This window comes from Talpa europaea (assembly GCF_964194135.1).
Source record: "Talpa europaea genome assembly, chromosome: 7".
Lineage (NCBI taxonomy): Eukaryota > Metazoa > Chordata > Mammalia > Eulipotyphla > Talpidae > Talpa > Talpa europaea.
The window spans coordinates 117,719,650-117,743,215 of NC_140074.1; the positions used below are offsets into that span (position 1 = coordinate 117,719,650).

Sequence of the window (23,566 nt, forward strand, 5' to 3'; positions counted from 1 at the left end):
AGGAGCAAATAATTAGTAAATACAAATTGAGCCAAGTTTTCTAACGAAACAGTGAAAAGAACAAGCTGCAGAAAGTAAACAAAAAGTACCATTAATATAAAAAGTTTAAACATATAAAGCATTGTTATTTTCTGTTTATGGTTACTTACATATACAATAAAACTTTATAACATACGAATAATACCTACCCAAAGAGAAAAGTTACCTCTGGGTAACTTCTGGGGGTCAGGGTGGAAAGAGATGGAAATGGGATCTAGTAAATTGTATTTTACCACTAAAAATTTTGTAATGACTTGCCCTCATGGGCAAAAAACATCAGGCAGTCTAAAAGTAAAATTGGTTACTTTTCTGTACTTATAAAATATTTCCTAATTTAAAATGAGACTTTAAAACAATTACAAGTGGTCAAATAAACTGAGAACTACATATTTACATGGTATCCAAAATGGAATCTCCAACATCTAGAGAACAAAACAGCTATCAGAACTCAGTCCTTTGCCACTGACTCATATACAGATTAGAGTAAGATTTACTTTACAATAACAACAAGCTCATTTATGTAGCAAAGTTCAGAGACGTCTCATAGATAATTTACTACTCAATACCACATTTACCTAGGTTGTATTGGACAATATCAATTATCCAGAACCAGGAAGTTTGTTTTTTTTTTTTTTAAAGTCTCCATGAAAAAACAGAATAGATGATACAAAGTCCACACAATAAAGCTCATACCCTTCGCTAAAAAGAGAATCCACCAAACCCTCACTGAGAAATGTCTTTTTAAGCTCAAACAAGTTTGTTTATCTGGTAACTTAGACTTCTTCAGATGAAGCTTGTTGAACAAGAAGAGGGAAGAAATTGCAAAACAGACAGCAATAAGACATAATGGGCAGCAAGAAGTAATAACCTAACAGTAAGGAAAACAAAAAAACTTTTAAAAAGAAATATGAAATTAATAAAGTATAATACATAGTTTTGGATAATTTAGCGTTGTAAGTATCAATGACGGATATTTAGAATGATATCCAGTATTTAAAGAAATGAAACAAACCCAGAGTATAAGGAATTAAGAATTTAAAAATACAATGCACTGTAGGAATATTTCCACTTCAATCAGTAAATACTGTTTCAAGTCTAAGTGCCTCAAAGGGTAAAATTCATTTATCCAGAAAATTCACTGCAGAACTCACTGCTACATATATTAAATAAAGCCTAACATAAAATTTACTTAGGTGTTTTCTCATAAATCCATTTTAAGAAACAGAATAGGAAATTTAAACAAATTCAATTCTTTTTTTTTTTTTTTTGTGGGACCCTCGCCCGTGGCCAGGGATTGAACTGGCTCTGCAGAGGCTGCGGGCAGCCTCGCAACCCAGCACTCAACCACTGCGCCACCAGGGGAGGCCCAACAAATTCAATTCTTTAAGACCAATCTTTCAAATTTAATTTCCTAGGATCATTCAGTGATTTAGCACAGTGTTAGACAAATGATTAAAAATTAATTTCTAAAGTAATAAAAGACCACCAAAATGACAGCATGGAAAATATGCAAAATTTGGGCAGAAAATTCCACACACCGTGTTTGACAATAACATCCACTTAGTTGCCAAGTTTTTCGCCTGCCAAACTACTATATCTGTAGCTCTCCTCTTGCAGCCAATTTAGTCATCACCAACATGAATATCTTAATAATTCTGAGACTGTCCAGTATATCCTGACTTATGGCCTTGAAGGATAAAGTTAATTCCTCTGGCATAAGTAAAATATTTCCAGCGATAAAGACCAATTACTGTATAAGCCACTATCCTCACAACCAGGAATTATAGCCATTCTTGTAAACTTGTAATCTATTTTTTAATTATGAAAGCAAGCAAGAATCAGCATTTGAAATAACAATAAAAATCAGATGCTCTCAAGTACTGTAAGGTAAAGGGAGAAAAGGAATGTCCCTTTTCTCTAGGCCCATGATAACATGTTTTCAAAACCTGCTGAGTTAGACCACTCACTTACATAAAATTAGACCATTGTTTTTTAAATCACTGCACACTGACTAATTTCTTCACCTTCCCCAACAGTCCACACCCCAGACCAGGTTAAAAATCCACTAAGTTTCTAATATGTAACCTGTACAAATACTCTGGGCTTATCATAAAATTTTGCAACCAAAGCAACCAAGCAACTTGCATACTTTGTGTAATATGATCCCAACTCTTAGGAATCTGAGCCAATACCAGCTACAAATCGAGATTTCCAGAGATAAGATTTTGTCCACATTTTTAGATTTCCACAATAAGATACCACCTAATGCAACAATTTAAACTTATTGCTCTAATCCATGGATTTCAAAAATATCAACACATGCTTTTTATTACTAATGTTAACTTTTTACTAAAGTTATTCCTGTCTTATACTTCCAAAGGTGGCAATACATACAGTTAAAAAGTCCAGTAGTCACCCTTTAATAAAACCTGTTAGAATTCACTATCACACCACCTTCCTTTTATGTTGCCATCCAGCCTGAAAAAAATGTCTGAAAAGAAATACTTTGAAAAGTTCACATTACTAACAAAGATGCATTATTTCACTGTATCAAATTAATATGTCTCTGCTAATATCTATCAGTAGGGCATTAGCATGTACTCCCTTGTCAATAGCTCAAGCCAGTCTTCCACATATTTCTCATCTTCTTAGAAAAGCAAGTAGAGAGGGGGTAAGAGACATGTTTCTGCTTGCTGTTCTAGCCTCACACTTGTAACTATCACTCATTAGTAAAATAATCGTTTTTAAAAAATTATCGGCTTTTTTTTTCCTGAGTTTTCCAAAATATGTATGACTCTCAAAAACATGAACCCATTATGATAACTAAGGGGGTAAAGAAACAAAAGGGTTTTTTTTTTAATTTGGTCTTTTCATATAATGCATACTCATTCATTGCTAGGTCCTTCCCGCAGGTTTGCCAAGTCACAAGACACATTACTGTTTACAATCCCTCCCATCTGCCCCCTGCCAATATATATCAAACACTCTAGTCACTTGGCTTAAACAAACAGAGTTTCCCAAATAAGCCTCTCAAATCCTAATTTAGATCCAAGATGCATTCATTCTGATTCACATTCTTAATGGAAAATTTTTAAATCACCTGACTTCAACAGGGGTAAATTTTCCCTTTTGATGCAGTCAGACCCTACAGTCCTCATGCTTTCACACAGATCCCCCAAATCTGACAGTACACTTTTTAATTCTACACTTTGACATATTTTCAATCTGAGTGTTCTTGGCTTTCAAAGACAACTGCCAACTTCCAATTCATTCAGATGCTAGTCTACATTTCCTTCATTATGCTGCAACACACACCCTGTTCTTTTAAAGTTGAGGCCTACTGACTTCCCCCCTTACCCCCCGACTGCAGTAAAGAAATGAAACAAAATATATTTACCCATCATTCCTTTTAAGGTAACTACTAAACAGTTCCTATTTTTCATTGCATACTTCATACAACATACCATAAATGTGGATGGCTTGGGACCTTTGTTGGGCATCAAGACTAAAATCGAAAATCAATCAATATTTCACAGAATGCTGCAAGGGGTGGGGTGGGGGGAGCATGATTCACCAAAAACTGCGATTAAGAGTAATGGAATATTTTCAGCAGCGGTATGCTAAAACTAATAGCTTCTTTTCAGAGGCGAGCACTGCTAAGCAACCATTGCTGTAGCAATAAATCCACCTGCTTCAAAGGCTGTAAAGCTGCAAAGGAGGAAAAGCAGATGATGGGGGTCCCCCTTTAGCTTCTCCAGAGGTTAGGAGAGAACAAAGTCATTGCACTGTCACTTGAGGGGAAGGCGGAGGGGGGCGGATCATCCTGCAAACCCAGCCTCTGGGCTGGAGCAGGCGGGGAGAACTCAGCCAGGCTGCCTGGGATTAACATTCTCCTTCTCACCGTCTCCCCCCTTCTAGAATCTCCCCTCCTCGCTAAGGCGCGGTGGCCGGAGTCCCAGATGACCGCCCCTTGAATGTGTCCTCCGTGGGGCGCACGGAGAATCAGGGAAAATAACCGAGTCCGGAGGCTGAGCCCGAGCGTGGACTCCGCTGACCCCTCCGGCCTCCCGGCGCCCGGGCCTCCCGGCACCCCTCCGCGCCCGGCAGGGCCGGGTCGGGCTCGGCCCTCACAGGTGCTCTGGCCGCCCGCGGCGCGCCGGCCGGCCGGGCCCCGGGCTCCCCGCAGCGCAGAGCACGCCGGCCCGGGCCCCCCGCGGCCGGCCCGAGCAGCCGCCCCAGCCCGGGGCTCGCGGAGCCAGGCCCGCCCGCCCGCCCGCCCGCCCCGCCGCCCGGCCGCCCGCCCGGCCCCCAGCCCGGCCCGCGGGCGCGGCCTAACCGGCCGCCCGCAGCCGCCCCCGGCGCCCGAGGGTCGCCGTACCTGGGCGGCGGCCTCCAGCTTGCCCTCGAAGGTGAAGTCCAGCAAGTCGGGCTTGAGGCAGAGGCTGTAGTTGATGGGGCAGACGTCGGCGGGCAGCCGCTCGAAGGGCCTCTTCTCCGGCATCGCGGCGCGGCCCAGGCTGTGGAGGCGGCGGCAGCGGCGGCGCGAGCGGCTGAGGAGCAGAAGGAGGAGGGGACGAGGCGGCGGGCCGAGGAGGCGCGGGCGGCGAGCGGGGGGGCGCGCGGCGGCGGCCAGCCACATCCACCGCGCGCGGGCGACCGCCTGAGGAGAGCGACCGGGCGCCGGGGGGCGGGGGGACCCAGCCTGGGCGCCGGGGGCCGGGCGGGCGCGGGCGGGCGGCGGCGGGCGGCGGGCGGGCGGCCGACGGGGAAGGGGGCGGAGGGGCGGGCAGGGGAGGAGGGCCGCGGGCGGGCGGGGGGTGGCGGCGCGGCAGCTGCGTGCGCGGCCCCGCCGGCCGGGCGCGCCCCCGCGGGAGTGCGCGCGCGCGCCGGGGCTGGGGGCGGAGCGGCGAGGGCGCGGCCGGTGCGGCCGGAGGGCTCGGAGGCGGCTCCCGCGCTGCACCTGTCCGCGCGCCTGGGGAGGGCCGAGCGCGCCGCCGCCGGCGCCGGGAGGGGCTGCGAGGTGGAGGGAGAGGCCGGGGAGGGGGGAGGGGGTGGGGCCCTGGAGCTGGCTTTGGAAATCGAAGCTATGCACTTGGTCAATGTTAGAATTCCAATTCAGTGCAAGATCCAGAAGTGGAGTTTTCCCTCCGGATCAGCCGAAAGCCCTAACCCGAAGCCCTTTTGGCGAAATTATTCCTGTTGTTTCAAGCAGCGGCGTCCAAGGGTAATTTGAAAAGTTTTGTCAGAAAACTTTGAATCGTCTAGCTTCCTTCGTTTAAATCAATGTGATTTGAACCAAGGTCATTTAAACCATTGAGGGAGTGATTGCAAAAGCTAGGGGATTTTTGTTTCTATGATATAATGGGCAAAATAAGATATATTTCACCTTTTCCCCACTTTCATGGGTTTCTGCTTTTTTAACTAAAATAACCTTTGCCACTGACCACCTCTTTAATGGTAAACTAGCTGTCATTCCCTCGACTCTGTAGATATCCTGCAAATTGGTATATATATAAAAGTGCAAGGTCAAGGGGCCTTATTAATAACCTTATAGTCCCTTATAGAACCTTCTCGGGTAGAACCCCCAGATTTTCAAAACTCAGTGCTGAATATCATAATGGAAATACACTGTAAACCAACTAAGTAACTTTGAACTTTCTAGCAGTCACATCAAAAAATACATCAATAAAAAGGAAACAGGTGAAATTAAACATCCTGTTTAACCGAACATATACACACAATGCTATTTCAACATGTAATCAATATCAATGAGGTTTTACTATTCCCCTATACTAAGTTTTTAAAATCCAGTGTGTGTTTTATATTTATAGCCCATCCCAATGATGACTAGGCACATTTCAGGTGCTCAGTAGCCACAAGTGACAAATGTGCTGTGGTGGACACTGGCCCTGTCCTCCTTTGGGGAGAAGGTACTGTCCTGGTCCTCTGGATCCCACATACCTATTAGAAAGACAGACAGAAAAACTGCAGTCTTTTCAAACTAAGATGTGAGATGGGGCCTTTTGGTACATGGATATATTTCGATGACCACTTTTTTATCATAGAAATAATTAAAAATTAATAATGTATTAATAAATAATAATTGACTAACACTGTCAAGTGCTTACTAAGCCCTATGTATCAGTTCATTTTAATTTTCTCAACAACATTGTGTGGTAGACACCCCCATTTTACAAATGAGAAAACAGGCACACAGAGATGCAGTGACTTGCCCAAGGTCATCAGTTAATAAATGGCAGAGAGGCCATTAGGATCCAGCCCTTTTTTTCTCTCTCTCTTGGAAAAATTTGCAGTAGCGACCCTATTTTTCTGTCAGTTTTTATTCTAACTCACCTGTATCTCAGCTTCTTAAAGGTTATTTTTCATCATTCAAGGTTCTATAAGGCTCCCTCTGGTCTTTTAAAGCAAGTTTGATTTATAGCCATTTAAGGCTAGCCATGAATTGTTCTTTATCAGATCCCTAGACGTAGTTGTTCTTACCCTTTGACATAGATTCTCCAGCTGTAGCAAGCTAACCTGTTTACCATTTGGCCTTTAGCAGCTTGCTCATTCTCTCATCTCTACCACTGCTCATGCACTATTGCTGGAAAGACCTCCACCTTCTATTGGCAAATGCCTTGCCTCTCCCCACAAAACTCACCTTTTCCAGAAAGTCCTCATTGACTAACTCCACTCAGCTCTATACTCTACCCATCAGTTCCCAAGTGCTGACTTTTGCTAGCTTATTTGTACTTGTTCTGTAATTATGTTTTTAATTTGCTTTATATGGATATACTTTGTATATACTACTAGCAAGAGCTAAACTTCTAGTTCTTTTATAACTGTCAGTATTGAGACCTGCACAGAGAACATCTCAATCGTTAGTCACCAACTATGGGCCTCCCTGGTGGTGCAGGCAGTTGAGAACAGCACTGTGAAGCTGTCTGCAGCCTCTGCAGTGCCGATTAGATCCCGGCAGGTCTTGGAGCAACCCACATGGCGAGCAGACCTCCCCTGTCTTGCCGGCTGCTCCCCTCAGCAGTATATTTCCACAGTCTGCCTGTTCTGTTCCCCACTCTATCTCTGGTGAATCCTCCCACCTTCCTGCGCATCTGGCCTGTACCCCTGCTCTTGTATAAATAAAATAAATAAATCTTTAAAAAAAATAGTGACCAACTAACCAGTTGATCAAGAAAGAATATTTTACCCAGTCTGTAGCCTTCCTTTATGTACAAGTATGTGCCCACAAAGAAACTATGTGAACCTAAAACTAGAGGCAACATTATTCTATAAAAATCACAGGGGGAAAAAAAGCAACAACACACATCAAAGTCTCAGACTCATGGCCGCAATAATTGTGACCTTGCTGGAGAAATGGGAGAACCTTACTTGGCCCCATCCATAGTCCCTTGTCCCAGGTGATTTCAATGCAGCAAGTCAAGAGTAAGCCCAGACCTGCTACTTATGATGTGGGGTAGGTAGCATATGGTTTCCATAAAGAAGAATGGCTGACAATATAACAGGAAGGCTGCTCTCAAATGACTGAAACAATGGGCAGAAGGGAGCCTAGAAAGTCATTTCCCTCTATGGTGCTTCAGAAGTCAGTGATGCCCCAAGGTCATTTGCCTTCCTTCTGATTCTAGGTTTCCCTGTTTAACAAAACCCTTGAAAACTTGCAAATGAAAGACCTATACATTGTATAAGTCAATAAAAAGGTAAGAAAGAAAAAAAGATGAATCAAATTCATTCTAATTTTAGATACTTTTGTCTTGTTTTTCAGCTCTAGTCTGAGGACGTGGAGATAATCCCAAATGACTTTAACTATGACCCACAGCAAGTCTCATAATTTTCCTGCTTCAGTTTCCCCCATTTGTAGACCTGATAAATGCATAATGTATTGTTTTCTCAAAGAAAAGTATTATTTTACCTGTGCTTTTGGAATTTCTGGAAAAAATATATCATGTTCTTAATGTCAGAATGGTCTTCATTGAAAGAATGGTAGATAAAGAGTTGGAGTAGAAAATATATAAAACAAATATAAGTCATATGAGGAGATGCTTCAAAGCAAAGAGTATATAAAGGAATTAAGGAGGCAAAATAGTCAGGCTGGAGGAAAAGACACACTGGCTGTGGAACAATAAAAGGGCTAGAGAAAGATGTCGAAGAGTTTGGGAGACCATAACAAAAAGTTTTAGCTCAAAGCCAAGTCTTACTGTTACTATTTAAAAATAGTAAAAATTATGCCTTAAAAATTATGGCCTTCAAAGTCAATTTCAAGCATGGAAGTTTTAACTCTTAATTCCACTAATATGAATCTTACCTGCGAAAGATGAGAAAGGGGTTCCAAAAACCAGGGGCACAAAGAACTGGAGCACAATCCATTGGAAGCTGATATATGCAGTCCCAGCTTGGCCTCTTTTGTACCTTAAAATGACTGTTAGAATGACTGTTGGAGATGTGGGGAGTACATGGAATGCTGCCCGCCCATCCTGTGTTCTGCATGGAAGGGGAGTAGATGAATCCACACACTTTAAAATGTGTACTATACTGATGGGTTGTAACTGTACATGTTATAATGGGTGATGTGTGTGTGTTCTTACATGTGTATAGCTATGAGTATTATGTATATATGAGTATGTTTATATAGAGCATATATAAATACATATATATTAGTACGGCAATGTGACATAATATGTACACAGTGCAAATATGCCAAAAAAGGGCTTCAGTTTCAAAAAGTTCTATTTCTCCAGGTATCTTTCCATCAGGAAGTTGAAAAAGTCAAGTTTCCACCTGTGTTACTTCCTTTCTAACCCCTCCCCCTCCTTTTTTTTTTTTCCCTGTACTTCTGCTTCCTTTTTCATGACCATTACTCCAGGATTATTTACCAATCCTGAGTGACTGGCAGCTACGTGACTAAGCCTAGGCCCTTTGTTGGTAATCTCCAAGTTTGAGATGAGCCTCTTTGGCTGTGTCCTCTTCTAGGGAAGGGTCAGCTACCAGGCTTTTGCAGAGTTTGCCTGTGTTGCGGGCAAGAATACATATGTCTGTGTCTGCCGCATGGGTCTCTGGAATGCTGCTACTGTCTTTTTAGTGGAATCCCAAGTCTTTTTAAAGGTTACAGTATTCTGGAGCTGGCATGCTGGAATTAGTGATGTTTGCTTTGACTTCAAATTCAAAAACGTAAGTGTGAAAGCAGGTGGACCTGGACTGGTGGAGTAGCAAAGAGGATTAGAAATCAACAGCTTGACAACAGTCAGCCTCAGTTTCCCCACCCTCCACTTTATTTCTGTTTGCTTTTAACATCCCTGACAAGAAGAATTTACAACAGAATTAGCCCTCGCTCATTAGCTGATCCCATGATTAGCAAAGAGAATGATCTCAACCTCTGTCCAATCCCAGGTTAAAGGTGGGGTGAAGAAAAGGGATCTAAGACATTGAGGTCGGCCAACCTGGTGGAATCACATTTTATGGGGTGTGATTCTAGGAGAGCAATTTGCCTTGGAGTTTTAGCCACACATCTTAAATAACTGAGAATGAAAATCGGCTGCTGCCAGCTTACCTACAGAATTTGCATAGAAGTCAAGATCAATAAACACTTTAAAAGTGTAAGGGGAGCCAGAAATTGACTTCTGGCTTGCTTTTTCACAAGACTAAATGAAAGTCATCTTGTCCCTAATAAACCAATAATGCCAGAGCAGAAGGGAGACTGTCAGCTAAGTATCTCTGGCCCTTTCATTTTCAGATATTCTATGTTTTCTAGGGAAATAGTCTTGATATCGAGGTTAGAATTTGGGATGTGGTGCCTTTGAAAAAATTCCCTTAATAAAAATCTAGCTGGTGGGACCTCCCTGGTGGCGTGGGGGATTGAGCACTGCACTATGGGGCAATCCGCAGCCTCGGCAGCAGGAGTTTGATCCTCCAGCCGGCCAGGGAGCAACCCACATGGTGAAGCAGACCTCTCCTGTCTTGCCCGCTGCTCCCCTCAGCAGTGTATGTCTGTCTGTTCTGTTCCCGGTTCTGTCTCTGGTGGATCCTCTCACCGCCACACCTCCCCCTGCCCCTGCATTTCTGGCCTGTACCCCAGCTGTTATATGCATAGATAGGTGAATCTTTAAAAAAATAAAAAAATCTAGCTGATAATGTCTCTGTTAGATGAATTGACTCAAGAAGCAGCCAGAAATACCAAAAGCAACTCACATTGCTTATATTCTTGAGTCCTGGGAAACTATACCAGCAGATTTCTAGATATGGTCTATTTTAGTTCAAAGTGCAATCACACTGTATAAAATATACATTCACTGAGAATGAGGCATAACACAGATACCCTAGGGGCCTGAGATCCGGACTTAGGGCAGGCCAAAAAAAAAAAAAAAAACAAGAAAGAAAAGAAAAACTCTTTAGGCAAAAAGGGCAGAATTCAAACATTGGCCAGAGATTTATATTTCTTTCTTGGCCCAAACTTACATAAACTATGAAATGGAAGCCACACTTTTAGGAATTCTGCCTCAGGAAACCCTGAATGCTTACCAGGCCCTATTCCGATGTGTGTCAGTGCCAAAAGATGCCATCTTTGTTTATCACTGTGTGCTTTTCCTAAGGTAATTATTAATGTCTTATCTCAATTTAAGAGGCTATTTATATGTGGAGGGGAGGACGATAGGATCAAAGGAATTAAAGAGGTATCAGGGAGAAAGGTGCCACTGTGTCATAGTAAGTGCTGGTCTGTTGGGCTAAAGCCCTTCCTTTAGTTCAGAAGCTCCCATTATTTCCCCCCAGGAATTAGAACACTATAGTTCTATCCAGATTGGGTTCAGACTTGAATTTCTTTTTAAAAAGATTTATTTGTGCATGCAAGAACTGGGGTACAGGCCAGAGGTGCGGGGGCGGAGGTGAGGATTCACCAGAGACAGAGTGAGGAACAGAACAGGTGGACCTACTGAAATACACTGCTGAGGGGAGCAGCGGGTGAGACAGGAGAGGTCTGCTGCGCCATGTGGGTAGCTCCCTGGCTGTTCTGGGATCGAACTCATGATACAGAGACTGCGGATTGCTTCACAGTGCTGTGCTTAACCCCTTGTACCACCAGGGAGGCCTCAGACTTGAATTTTACAAATTGCCACCCTGAAAGCAAAAAAGCTACTTCATTCTACTAAACAAGGAATTAAAATGGTAAAAATCCTTAAGACTTCTGTAAAAGTCTTCTGTAACTTTTTCTCCACATATCACAAAGGGAATGAGAAGCCCAACACACCATGTTACAAACATTGGAATTCAAACTTAAATTCTGAAAGGCAAAGTAAGTTGGAAATGGGTTCCTTTTGTTCTTTTTTGTTAGTGTTATAGGGGACTTTTAAGAAAAGGGGATGAGAAACTGCCAGCAATAGATGCAGTAAGTTGCTGAAGGTTAAATACAAAGCAGTGACTAAAGCCACGATGAGAAAATTTCTGACTCCCAGTCCCGTCTCCTTTCCAAATATCCTGTTGAGATATTAGGGGACTACGTGCTCTAGGTGTTTCAGGACAGTCCTGATGTCACATAGGCCCTATTGGTATAATCATGTAAATGTCCTAGAAATTTCAAAATTCTGGCATTTGAGATTAAAGAAAATGGAAGAATTGTGTGCCTGGGAGTCAAGGCAAAGGACAGCACATGACAGCTGGTGTCAAGGCTGGGTAACGGGAAGGAGACAGAAAGATCTGATTGCTAGAATAACCAGGCAGCTCAAATGAGGGTAACAGAATCCTGTGCTGCAGAGCGCATCAGCTGATGCTGGAAAGAATGCCCTCTCCATGAGTGCTTAAATCAGACTCAGCGGTGTTTTGGTTCTCATCCCACCACTAGAGCGCTTACCCCAGCCTCCATTCAAAACAGCCTCTATCTCCACCTTGGAGATAGGACATTGCAAAAATCCTGTTAAGTAAAAACAATGGGAACAGTCTTTTTGTGAAAGGGGAAGAGTAATAACTTCAGTGAGAAAAAAAAATGTTTTTTCATGCAGTATTTTTCAAGTCCTCAAACTGCTTTACAAAATGAGGTCATATCATTTCTCACTAGGAATAGCAAACCCAGCAAGAGAAACAAGTTCTCTAGCTTCATAAATCCATGTAGCTAATCCTAGGCTCTTAACCCTACACAAACAAACCCCGGTGATGTGAATGAAGTATATTCTCAAAACTTAGTAAAACTAATCCATTACCACTCTGAAGAACTGGATATACATTTAAATGTTTTCACAGTATTTTTCAATGTGAAAGAGTAGAAATCCATGGAGCAGAAGAAAGGTTCAATTCTCCTCCTTTTACCATGACCATTGCTGTCCTTGTAATTCTGTGTGGTGACCCCCTCAAGGCAGGAATCAGCCAGGTGGGGTATCCGGTTGTAGGGGCAGGAATGACACAGTGCAGGTTTTCTAATCCAGCAGACCGGGTAAAGGAGGAGAGGAGAGTCCTGGAGCTCTCAGTGGCTTTTGCAGGCTTTTATTGGGATTGACCAGGTACACAAGCAGACAAGGGTGCTGGGAGTCTGCCAGCCTGCCAGCCCCCAGCAAGTCTTCACTCTTTCTGGGCTCTCTCTCGTGGTTCTCTGCTTCTGCTTCAGCTGGCGTCCCCGTGACGCTGCCCTTAAAAGCCCAGTCTTAGCCCAGGTGAATCCCATCTACCTATGCCCACACCCTACTCCAGGTGCCCGCCATCAGGCATGCATTCAGGACCACAGGGTTCCGTCATCTATCCTAATGACGGGAGGGCAGAAAAGCCTGATACTTTTTACCTTACCCTATACCGGTTCTGTAGAGTAACTCTCCCCAGTACCAGGCTTACCACATAAAATACAGGAACCCCAGCTAAGTTTGATTTTCAGACAAACAGTAGTTTTTTAGTACAAATATGTCTCAAATATTTCAGGGGACATATTTGGGGAGAATGCTTATACTATAAACTATTGCTGCCTAAAATTCAAACTGAACTGTACATCCTATACTTTTATTTCCTAAATCTGGCAACGCTATCCTTAGATGGCTTTCAGATTTTGAAGATGGCAGACTATGGCTTTTGAACTGTTAGATTTTATAAAAAGGAATTTTAAAATAGCTGTGCATTTGCAAAAATCTTTTTTTTAAGAGTCGATTGGCATTTTGTCATTTTTTTGTCTGGGAGGTATGAAACCCTTAAAAAGGATTCTCTGATTCTTCTGATTTTCTTAAGCCCCAGGGTGATGGGCCTCCCTGGTGGCCTACGGATTAAGTCGCAGCACTATCACTAGGACTGCCCACAGCTAAGGCCTGAGTTCGATCCCTGGCCAGGAAGCCAACCCACATATGGCACAGCAGACCTCTCCTGTTTTGCCTACTGTTTCCCTTATCAGTGTATTTCAGTAAATCTGCCTATTCTGCTCCCCACTCTGTCTCTGGTGAGTCCTCTTACCCGCTGCACCACTGGCCTAATCTACCCCAGCTCTTCTACACAAAAATAAATAAATAAAATCTTTAAAAAAAAAAACAAAAAACACCTCAGGGTATTAACTTTAGTGAAATACAGCAGACATGAACATCAACTGGCTCCATAAAATCAACTTGTTTCTTCAAATATTTTAAATAGTTTAAATACTTTGTCTGATACTAAATACTCCCGTTCAAATAGGGCAGAGATTGTACCATATTTTGTAAGAGAAGTTGCTTTGAAAGTGATGTTGGCAAGATTTTGTCCAGGAGCAGTCAATACTGATATACCACCCTGCGAAACCAACAAGGGTTTTTGATTTCTTTCTCTTACCACTGTTAGTATCTTAATACACTTTCAGCATTTCCACTCACCTACAAATGATGCAGGCAGACATTATAGACTTGATTCTGCCACTTCTGTAGCTATCAAAGCTTAACTATTTTAATGGGGGAGGAAAAACATGCTGTGAAGAATGTTTTCTTCAATCAAGGAATATCCCAACAGAATCTCACATTTTACCATAACCCAAGAGAGGAAATTTTTTTCTATAATTAATAATTTGGTTCTTTAGAAAAATAACCTCCTTTTTACTTGTTATTAAGCAGACTGCATGCCTGGTGTGTGCTTCAGTGTGTATGTATAAGCTCGATTGAAGTTTAATTTACAAACAATAGGTGGACAACTTTAAATGTTCAGGTCTGTGCCTACTGACAATAGTAACTACTGTGTCACTAGCACTTAAAACAAGGTATCAACTCTTTTCATCACCCCCGAAATTTTCCTCATGGCCCTATTCACTCAATCCCCATCCATCCCCCACTTTACTTAATAAGCAACTACTTTGATTTCTATCACCACAGATTTCTTTTGTCTGTTCTTGTACTTTATATAAATGGGATCATTCAAGATGTGTCCAGTGTATGTGTATTTGTGGTTTCTCTTATTCAACATCATATTTTTTGATCTGTAATGTTGTGTACTTCAGTAGTTTATTCCTTTATTTGCATTGTAAGCCTACACTGCAATTAATTTATTCATTCTCTTAGTGACTGACATCTGGGTTATTCCAGTTTGGAGCTATTCAAACTAAGGCTATCTATGAGCAGTTTTGTACAAGTTGTTCTATGGGGATATATCTTCATCTCCCCTGGGTACATATTTAACAACAGAATGGATATTTAACCTTATAAAAACTGCCAAATACTTTCCCAACATAGTTGCACCATTTTACATACCCATTGGGAATGTATGAGAGTTCCTTTTTTCCACATTGTAGGGTAAGGAAAATATCAGGCTTTTCTGCCCTCCCACCATTGGGATAGATGATGGATCCTTGTCCTGAGTGCATGCCTGATGGCGGGCACCTGGAATAGGGTGTGGGCATAGGTAGATGTGATTCACCTGGGCTAAGACTGGGCTTTTAAGGGCGGCGTCACAGGGACGCCAGCAGCAGCAGCAGCAGCAGCCGAAGCAGAAGCCGAAAGAAAAGCCGAGAAGCAGCAGAACGAACTCCAGAGAGCTCAGATAGAGTAAAGACTTGCCAGCACCCCTGCCTGCCATATGCCTGGTGAACCCCAAATAAAAAACCTGCAAAACTACTGAGGACTCTGACTGCTCCTCTACCCGGTCTGCATGGGATCAGAAAACCTGCACTGTGTCCTGTCCTGCCCCTTACACACATCTTCACCAATATTTTGTATCGTTGGTCTTTCTTTTTAGCTTGTCTACTGGATGGCCTCCCATTCCAGTTTTAATTTGCTTGTCCCTGGCCACTCCCTGGTGTTGAGCATTGCCAAAGGTTAGGTTTCCTTGGGAGCAAACTCTGAAAGGGAGATTAGTTGGCGGGGGATTTTTTAGGGAGTGTTTTGGGGCTCTACATCTGTGAAAGTTCGAGTGGGTGGAGGAATCGAACTGTTGAGCTGTGATGCAGTCTCAGAGGCCTTCCCTGACCCTGCAGAGGAGTGCTGAAACTAAGACAACCTTACAAAAATGTTCCTAGTATGGCCAGGGGCCAGGCAGTACACCTTGATGCTGATTAGTCATTGAATACCAGTCACCATGAGAAGAGGGAGTGACCTCAGGTAGTCATCGCTTTTCAGCATAGGAAGTCACTGAAGTGAAATGACAGCTGAGAGCTGTCTGCTGGCAGCCTTCCCAACAGCTGAGGAGCACGTCCTGCATGCCAAAAGGAGAACGTGGGTGGTGTGTCAGAGCATTTCTTACAAAGCACCTTCTCATGGCTTATTGGCCATTTATGTCTTTTTTGGAGTATGTGAAGTATCTTTTTAAGTCTTTTGCCCAGCTTATTATTATTATTATTATTATTTAAAGAATTATTCCTTTATTGTAAGACTTTTTTAAAATTTATTTTATGTAGAAGAACTCTGTAGGCCCAGGTTTAGGGGGTAAGAGGATTCATCAGAGACAGAATGGGGAGAACAGGTGGATCTACTGAAACACACTGCTGAGGGGAGCAGCTGGTGAGACAGGAGAGGTCTGCTGCACCATGTGGGTTGCTCCCTGGCCGGGGAGCGAACTCAAGCCGTAGCAGTGATAGTGCTGAGACTTAACCCCTAGGTCACCAGGGAGGCCGCCACATGATTGTTTTCTTAGTTTAAATATCTGGAAGTAAGATCCTGAGTCCAAAAGCATGAGCATTTTTCAGTCTCTTATAGGAGCTGTCAAACTGGCTTCCTGAATCGTAGCAATGTATACTTCTTTCAGCACTTTGTGAGAATATCTGCTTCTATACCCTCCAGCACGATTAGCTTTGTTTCCTTTTGTCAGGTTGGTAGGTGAAAGTAACATAGTACGTCACTGCTGTTTGTTTTTTTTTTAAGATTTACTTATTTATGCATACAAGAACTGGGGTACAGGCCAGAGGTGTGGGGGGTGAGAGGATTCACCAGAGACAGAGCAGGGAGCAGAACAGGCAGATTGCTGAAATACACTGCTGAGGAGAGCAGCGGGCGAGTCAGGAGAGGTCTGCTGTGCCACGTGGGTATCTCCCTGTGGGGGAATCGAACTCGTGCTGTAATGGCTGCGGATAGCTTCACAGGTAGCATCTTAACCCCTTGCACCACCAGGGAGGCCCTCATTGTTGTTTATTTTGCATTTCTTTAATTCCTGGTTAGGAAGAACATTTTTTTCATATTGGCCATTCTTTCTGCTTTTGGTGAATTGCTATGTACTTTATCCCATGTATTCTTTCACTTATTCTGCCAAGTACCACACGAAGTGGATGTTATTATTTTCATTTTGGAAAACTGAGAAGGGCAAAGATTAATTGACTGACTCAGAACAAGCGTTCTTTTCTCCTCAACACTCAGTCTTGCCATGGTCCTTTTCTGTGCCTTAGTTTCTTCATCAATAAAATCAGGTGTTAGATAAGATAAACGTGAGTGTTCTTCTAGCTTATAAATTCTATTTTTTACTAATTCCCTATGGAAAGTGTTACACTCATATCCATCAGCTTTGCCTAATGGGGGCTGATTCCACAGTTTGTAAAGTTCTTCTGAAGAATGTTTTTTCCTTTCTGACCTACCTTCTGTTCTTCTCACTAGCCTTTCCCCTTCATATATTGTGTCTTTTTCCAGACGATCTCTCATTTTGTCTCACCCCCTGACCTTGGTTTTTAAAACTGCCCCATGGTCACATTCTGTGTGTTCTACTTTTATACCCTTTCTCTCAAGGTTCTTGGCTGTTTTCTGTGGGTCTGATCTCTGTGTTCATCTCTATAGGAGCTATGAGAGCTAGAAATTCCTGGAAATTCAGGAAGAGTTTCAATTTTACAGATGGAGCCCCCTTGTTTGTTTTTTCTGTGGAATGCAGGTTTTTCGGTAAAAATGAAAATCAAATATAAATTATGTGAAACGAAGCATCACATAGTCCTTTGCAGGAACTGAGAGAAGCTGTGTCCATGTTGCATGCATGCACATGGGGTGGCACGTCCTGTTGAGAAATAGGACGTCGAGCAGATCATGTGATACTCTTGAACACAGCATGCGTTACACTGTAGTGCTACTGAGTCTTTCATTAGTATATGCACCTTCATGTTTTTTTTTAAAGATTTATTTATTTATGCATGCAAGAACTGGGGTACAGGCCAGAGGTGCAGGGGTGAGAGGATTCACCAGAGGCAGAGTGGGGAGCAGAATAGGAAGATCTACCAAAATACACTGCTGAGGGGAGCAGCGGAAGAGACAGGAGAGGTCTGCTGCGCCATGTGGGTTGCTCCCTGACTGGCCTGGGATTGAACTCCTGTGCTGCAGTGGCTGCAGATAGCGTCATAGTGCTGTGCTTAACCCCTTGCACCACCAGGGAGGCCCTATATGCACCTTTGTTTCCACGTTTTATGGTCATTGGTAGTTTATCAGTGAATTTTTTTCTTGCCATTTCTTCCTCTTTGAGTTATCCATATTTCTTCTTACACATGTTCTTTAGAACTGGCCCATGTTATAATGACTTTGCTTTGAAAATAGAGCTAAATTCTTGGGCCTCCCTGGTGACGCAGGGGTTAAAGACACAGCCTATCAAGCTATTGCCAGCTGCTTCAATATGAGTTCTATCCCTGCCAGGGAGCTACCCACATGGCACAGCAGACCTCTCCTGCCTTGCCTGCTGCTCCCCTCAGCAGTGTATTTCAGTCAGTCTGGCTGTTCTGTTCCCCACTCTGTCTCTGGTGAATCCTCTCACCCACCCACCCAAACCTCTGGCCTACACCCCAGTGCTTGTATGCATAAATAAATAAAAATAAATCTTTAAAGAAAATAGAACCAAATTCTTAAGAGGTGTCTACTGAGAATCACAAGTTGTAAACCACCTATGTTCTATTTTGGCCCTTCTCTGTTTCTGCCAATGGCCAGGATTTCTGTCCCAATTAAGAGGAGGAAGTTACTCAAAAGAGGCCCCTTAGCAACACTCAGATCCGTTTAAAAAAATAGCAAACCAGCCATGGCCTTTTTACTTTTCCAAAACAGTCTGAGAAATTAATAAAAACAGCAAGACACTTCTCTACAGAACATTAGTTCCTAAGGACTTTGAATGCTTATTATTCCTTTCTTCCTTTCTTTCACATTATCAGTGAGACACAAAAAGTTATTATTCCCGTAGCTCAAATCCCCCTAGTACAGCTAGGTTGTGAATTTCCAAAGCTCACAGTAAATTGGACCAGACTTGAAACCAGAAACTGGGTTTCTCTGCCGAGTGAGTTTCTTTTCCAGGACTCTATCCTGTAAGAAGCTGCCTGGTTTGTGTAGAGGATGTGACTTGCTTATTCGCTGCTCTTGGAAAACGAATCTTTCTCCTCTGCCCTCCCTCCCTCTTACCTCCAAACACAAAACCAAAAAGCAACAATACCCTAATTTCATGAAATAAGCAGGAGAGAAAAAAAGAAGAACCTAGAGAAGAAGCTAGAGCAGCCTGCCATGTGGACTGGTCCAGGTGAGAGCCGCTCACCTAGAGGCAGGGACACCGCCGTGGTCACTGGTGATTTCACCACCATCAGCTGTCATCATAATTTCCAGAAAAGCTGCCAATAAAAAGCAGGAATTAACATTTCACAGAACACTATCCCTCCACCCCCAACACACTCTGTTACAGATCTTGGAACTTTTCCTGACTGCCTTTTGCCCTCCAACTTTCCTTCCTCAACGTTCCAGATAAATAGGCAAGAGATTTCACCTCACCTGTGGTTGAAGAATTCCATGCCTTAAGGGGCTTCCCCTTTACCTGAAATCCTTACTAAAACTGAGTTATTATTTCTTTCTCTAATCTAAATTTTTTCCTTAAAATCAAAAGTCCCCAGGAATAAATACCGTATTACCCCTATTTTCCCTTTCTCCTCTCACCCTCTCTCATTCCCAGCACTAGCATCTGTCTCTAGCTATTGAAGAGCTTATCACACTATAAGTACTTGCAGGCAATGCCAGTGCTTATCTTCATTTCTAAAGCATATGACGAACCCAGCACAGTCCCTGGCCCATTGTTGAGACTCAATCATTGTTTGTTGAATAGAATGTACCTGCATTGGTCTCAGCACTTTCTGAATTTCAGTGTTCTGAGTGCAAGAAAAAAACTAGGCTGACTAACCCAACTGCTCCCTTCCTGTCTGGGGAGACCCACCCAGAGACTAGCAAAGGGAGGCCCTATTGCTGCAGAGAGAGCAAGGTCCCCATCTGCCTGTGATCCCACCCCGTACTTCTTCCTCTCCCATAGCCTAAGGCAGTCCTGAAACTTGTTTTTTTCCAGACACTTTTGTGGGGCAGAGCTGCTAATAGAACAGGCTGTGGGCTACATAGGGATGAGGGTAGAAACCAGAGCCTGAATTATATTCAGAAGAATCACTAAGAAAGGTTAGCAATTGACAGGGACCTAAATTAATCTCCCAAAAGAGGTATCTGTAGAAGTTAAGAGGTTCAATTTTTAAATGGTGTGACCTTGGAGAAGCTACTTAACCTCTTTATTTAGAATTTCTTCATCCATCATGTGGGACAATAATGGCACCTGCATCATAAGATTGTTGGAAGGATTACATAGGTTAATGCATGTTAATGCTCAATATCGTTATTACTGCAGTGGATAACTTTGGAAGGCAGCAAGCTTACTGTGTTGTGGTTTGTTAAATGCAAATACAGGGCCAGGGCAGAGTAAAATGGTAGGGTCTGGAGAGAGCAGAATTACTTTGTATTAATCAGTGAGAGGAATTTGGAGTTCAGGAGCAATCAGAGGAGGAAATGAGGTAAAAGGAGAGAGAAGAGGAAAATTAGAAGCAATTTCAAATTACTGACAGCATAATAGCAAGCTGTCTTTTAAGAACAGGTATATTTAATTCTAAATTGTTTGTGTTGCTGAGATCTAAACCACTACTAGAGTAAATGGAACAATTTGGAGGGAAATTAGGCACTATCAAAGTAAAAATGTATATATCTTTTTTTTTTAAGATTTATTTATTTATTTATTTATACAAGCACTGGGTACAGTCAGAAGTGCGGGAGGGTGAGAGAATTCACCAGAGCCAGAGCGGGAGCAGAGCAGACAGAAGGACCGAAGTACACTGCTGAGGGGAGCAGCAGGCGGCAGGAGAGGTCTGCGGCCATGTGGGACCCTCCTCCAGTGGCCGGGGAGCAGCCGGGGATTGAACCAGCGCTGCAGAGGCTGCGGGCAGCTTCGCAACCCAGTGCTCAACCGCTGCGCCACCAGGGAGGCCCAAAATGTATATATCTTTTGATCTGTTTTATTTCAGGAATTTAGCTCACATTGGTACTTGAAAATAGTCTCCTTGTTTGTAATCCCAAAAGTTTTGGAACTACCTAAGTAGCTATGCATTCCATTGCATAGTATATCTATTGCTTAGATAGTATATCTGGGTAATGGAATATCATATACCTGTCAAAAAGATTGAGGCAGGGTTACATATTATTTATGAGATGATAGCTAAACTACAAAAGAGAATCCTATCTGAGGCAAACGGGCGAGTGCCAGGAGCCACTGGAAAGAGCCAGACCAAAGGCTAAGCTGGAGTCTAAATACCTGGGAGCATATAGAAATGTCATGTTTGGAGTGGCAGATGGTAGTAATGAAAGTTGGGAATCATAAAATGACCTGCAGAGCTGCATGGAAAGAATATCAACATGACAGCAGGTGGGGAATTAGCAAGGGGGAAGGTTCTTGAAAACAACAGGTGTTTGTGGATCCTATACAGAGATGCCTGGGTGGGTCTAGTTTGCCTAATGGACTAGGGGAAGATAGGAGAAAGAGAGTGAAAGAGCAGGAGGAGGATGGAGCTAAGAAAATGAGCCTGGGACATTGTGGGTGGATAATCCCAATTACATAGATTTTTCAACTGAACGCAAGAGGATACTGAATAAAAGATTGATAGCAATAGAATGACCTTACTGTCCTATTGAACATTATTTAAAAATCAATATCTTAGAGGATGATCTAGCTGGCAAAGCTAATTAGTTTAATGCATGATAGAAGCAATATTTAAAATAATTTTGACAGCTGAGAACAAAGTACCAAAATCAACAAGATGAAATTTGACAGGGATACAGAGTAGAACTTCATTTAAATTTTAAGAAAATTAATTGTACAAGAAAGAGTGGGACTGGTTTGATGGCATTTTATGTGAAGAAAGGTTTAGGTCTCATCAAACCCAATGCAGTTATAGTTTCATATAAAGATACAATGTTAAAAGAGATAATAATCTCACTGTGCCTTGAACTGACCAATTCCAGGAACACTATATTTAAAAAGATGTAGAGGAACTAGTATATGCCCAGTGAGAGATCAGGTTGGGGAAGGATATAGTAACTTACCAGGTGAGGAAGAATTTGATGGCTTTTAGAGATATTAAAAATGAAGAGGGCCTCCCTGGTGGCGCAAGGGGTTGAGATGCAACCTATGAAGCTCCTGGCAGCCTCTGAAGCATGAGTTCGATTCCCAGCCAGCCAGGGAGCAACCCACATGGTGCAGCAGACCTCTCCTGTCTCGCCCGCTGCTCCCCTCAGCAGTGTATTTCAATGGATCCGCCTGGTCTGTTCCACACTTTCTCTGGTGAATCCTCTCACTCCCCACACCTCTGGCCTGTACCCCAGTCCTTGTATGTATAAATAAAAAAATCTTCAAACAAAAATGGAGAAGAGAAAATTAAGGTAGATAAATAATGACTATCTCAAATGGCTGGTTCTGTCAAGTATTAAGCTAACAATATGAAATTGCTAATATTCAACCATTTTGACCGACAAAAATGGCAACTTCAGGGTGGCACAAGGGGTTATGACACAACCTATGAAGCTATCTGCAGCCACGCAGCATGAGTTTGATCCCCAGCCAGGGAGGTACCCACATGGCGCAGCACACCTCTTCTGTCTCGCCCGCTGCTCCACTCAGCAGTGTATTTCAGTCAGTCTGCCTATTCTGCTTCCCACTCTGTCTCTAGTGAATCCTCTCACCCTTCACACCTCTGGCCTGTACCCCAGATCTTGCATGCATAAATAAATAAATCTTTAAAAATAAAACAAAAATGGCAACTTCATTTGATTCAATCTAATAGAAGAGGATGTAGACTTATTTTGTAAGAAGGCAAAGGCAAAAGCCATTGGTGAAAGAAAGAAGTAAATATTACATCAGTAGAGGAAGGAATTTGTCACAATCAGATGCTCAAGAACAAAATGAATTGCCTTACAAAGTTCTAGGTTCCCTCTCACAAAGAGGGCCCAGGCAGAACTTGATGACAATCTGTTGGGGATATTTAGAATTTTTTCCGTGATCATTCTGAGTCTTCAACCTCTCTAATTAGGCTCTCAGTACAGGGATAACATACCAGATCCCCATGAGTACCCTGGCCATTCTGCGTTGCATTATGCAGCTGTGTATTTGTGCACATCAATCCTCTTGCTTAGAATTCTCGACTCCTAACTACAAACCCTGAAAATTCCTAGTCATCTCTCCAAACTCAAATGTGATTCCACCCTAATACCCCAAATGGTCTCCCATACGTTCCTTTGTACCTACACCTTGCTTGGGCTTATTTCTGCAGAGGCACTTATCATTCTTTTGCAATTTTTTTGGTATACTTTTCTTTCTCCTATTAAATATAAGTTGCATGTGGGCCAGAAACACGTCTCTTTAATGCTCATATCTCTAGTGATTTGATTAGAGCAATGACTGTAGATAGTCAATAAATATTCATTAACTAAATGAAGTTGGATGTTTTGATTAATAAATGTATAAAATTAAAGTTATTATAGATGCATATTGAATCAAGTATTAATTAAAATTAATGTTCTCACTATGTGTGATGTACATGGATATTTTTAATTCAAGGTTATTCATTTTTTAAAGTGGAAGTCATGATTTGGGTTCTAAAATCACATTAGATTCCCAGACTCTTCCCAAAAAACACTTAACTGACCGGTCAAGAGCAGGGACTGGAAGGGAAGGTAGAAGAAACCAAGACAAGCTGTAGAACTTCTTTCCAGAAAGATGCATATATGCACTAAATTGACATTCAATTCCAGAGACTCCCTGTGTCTACTAAAGTCCTTCCGTGCACCATAGGTTGTGAGCAAGTCCCTTCCCA

The 23,566-nt window shown here is 42.7% G+C and overlaps 1 protein-coding gene across 2 annotated transcripts in view; it reads right to left on the reverse strand.

Annotated features, from left to right (window-relative positions):
• NPEPPS (aminopeptidase puromycin sensitive) overlaps nucleotides 1–8,421 on the reverse strand; it is a gene marked incomplete at its 5' end in the record, with an annotated part of 79,986 nt that extends 71,565 nt beyond the window's left edge. Inside the window, 2 exons of one of the 2 annotated variants that reach the window (XM_084237728.1) lie at nucleotides 4,418–4,589; nucleotides 8,360–8,421. In XM_084237728.1, the coding sequence (XP_084093854.1) occupies nucleotides 4,418–4,589; nucleotides 8,360–8,421 (234 nt within the window). Of the gene's footprint in view, nucleotides 1–4,417; nucleotides 4,679–8,359 lie in introns of those variants that run through there. The other variant, XM_084237727.1, reaches the window with a different exon arrangement.
• Between the last annotated feature and the right edge of the window lie 15,145 nt (nucleotides 8,422–23,566).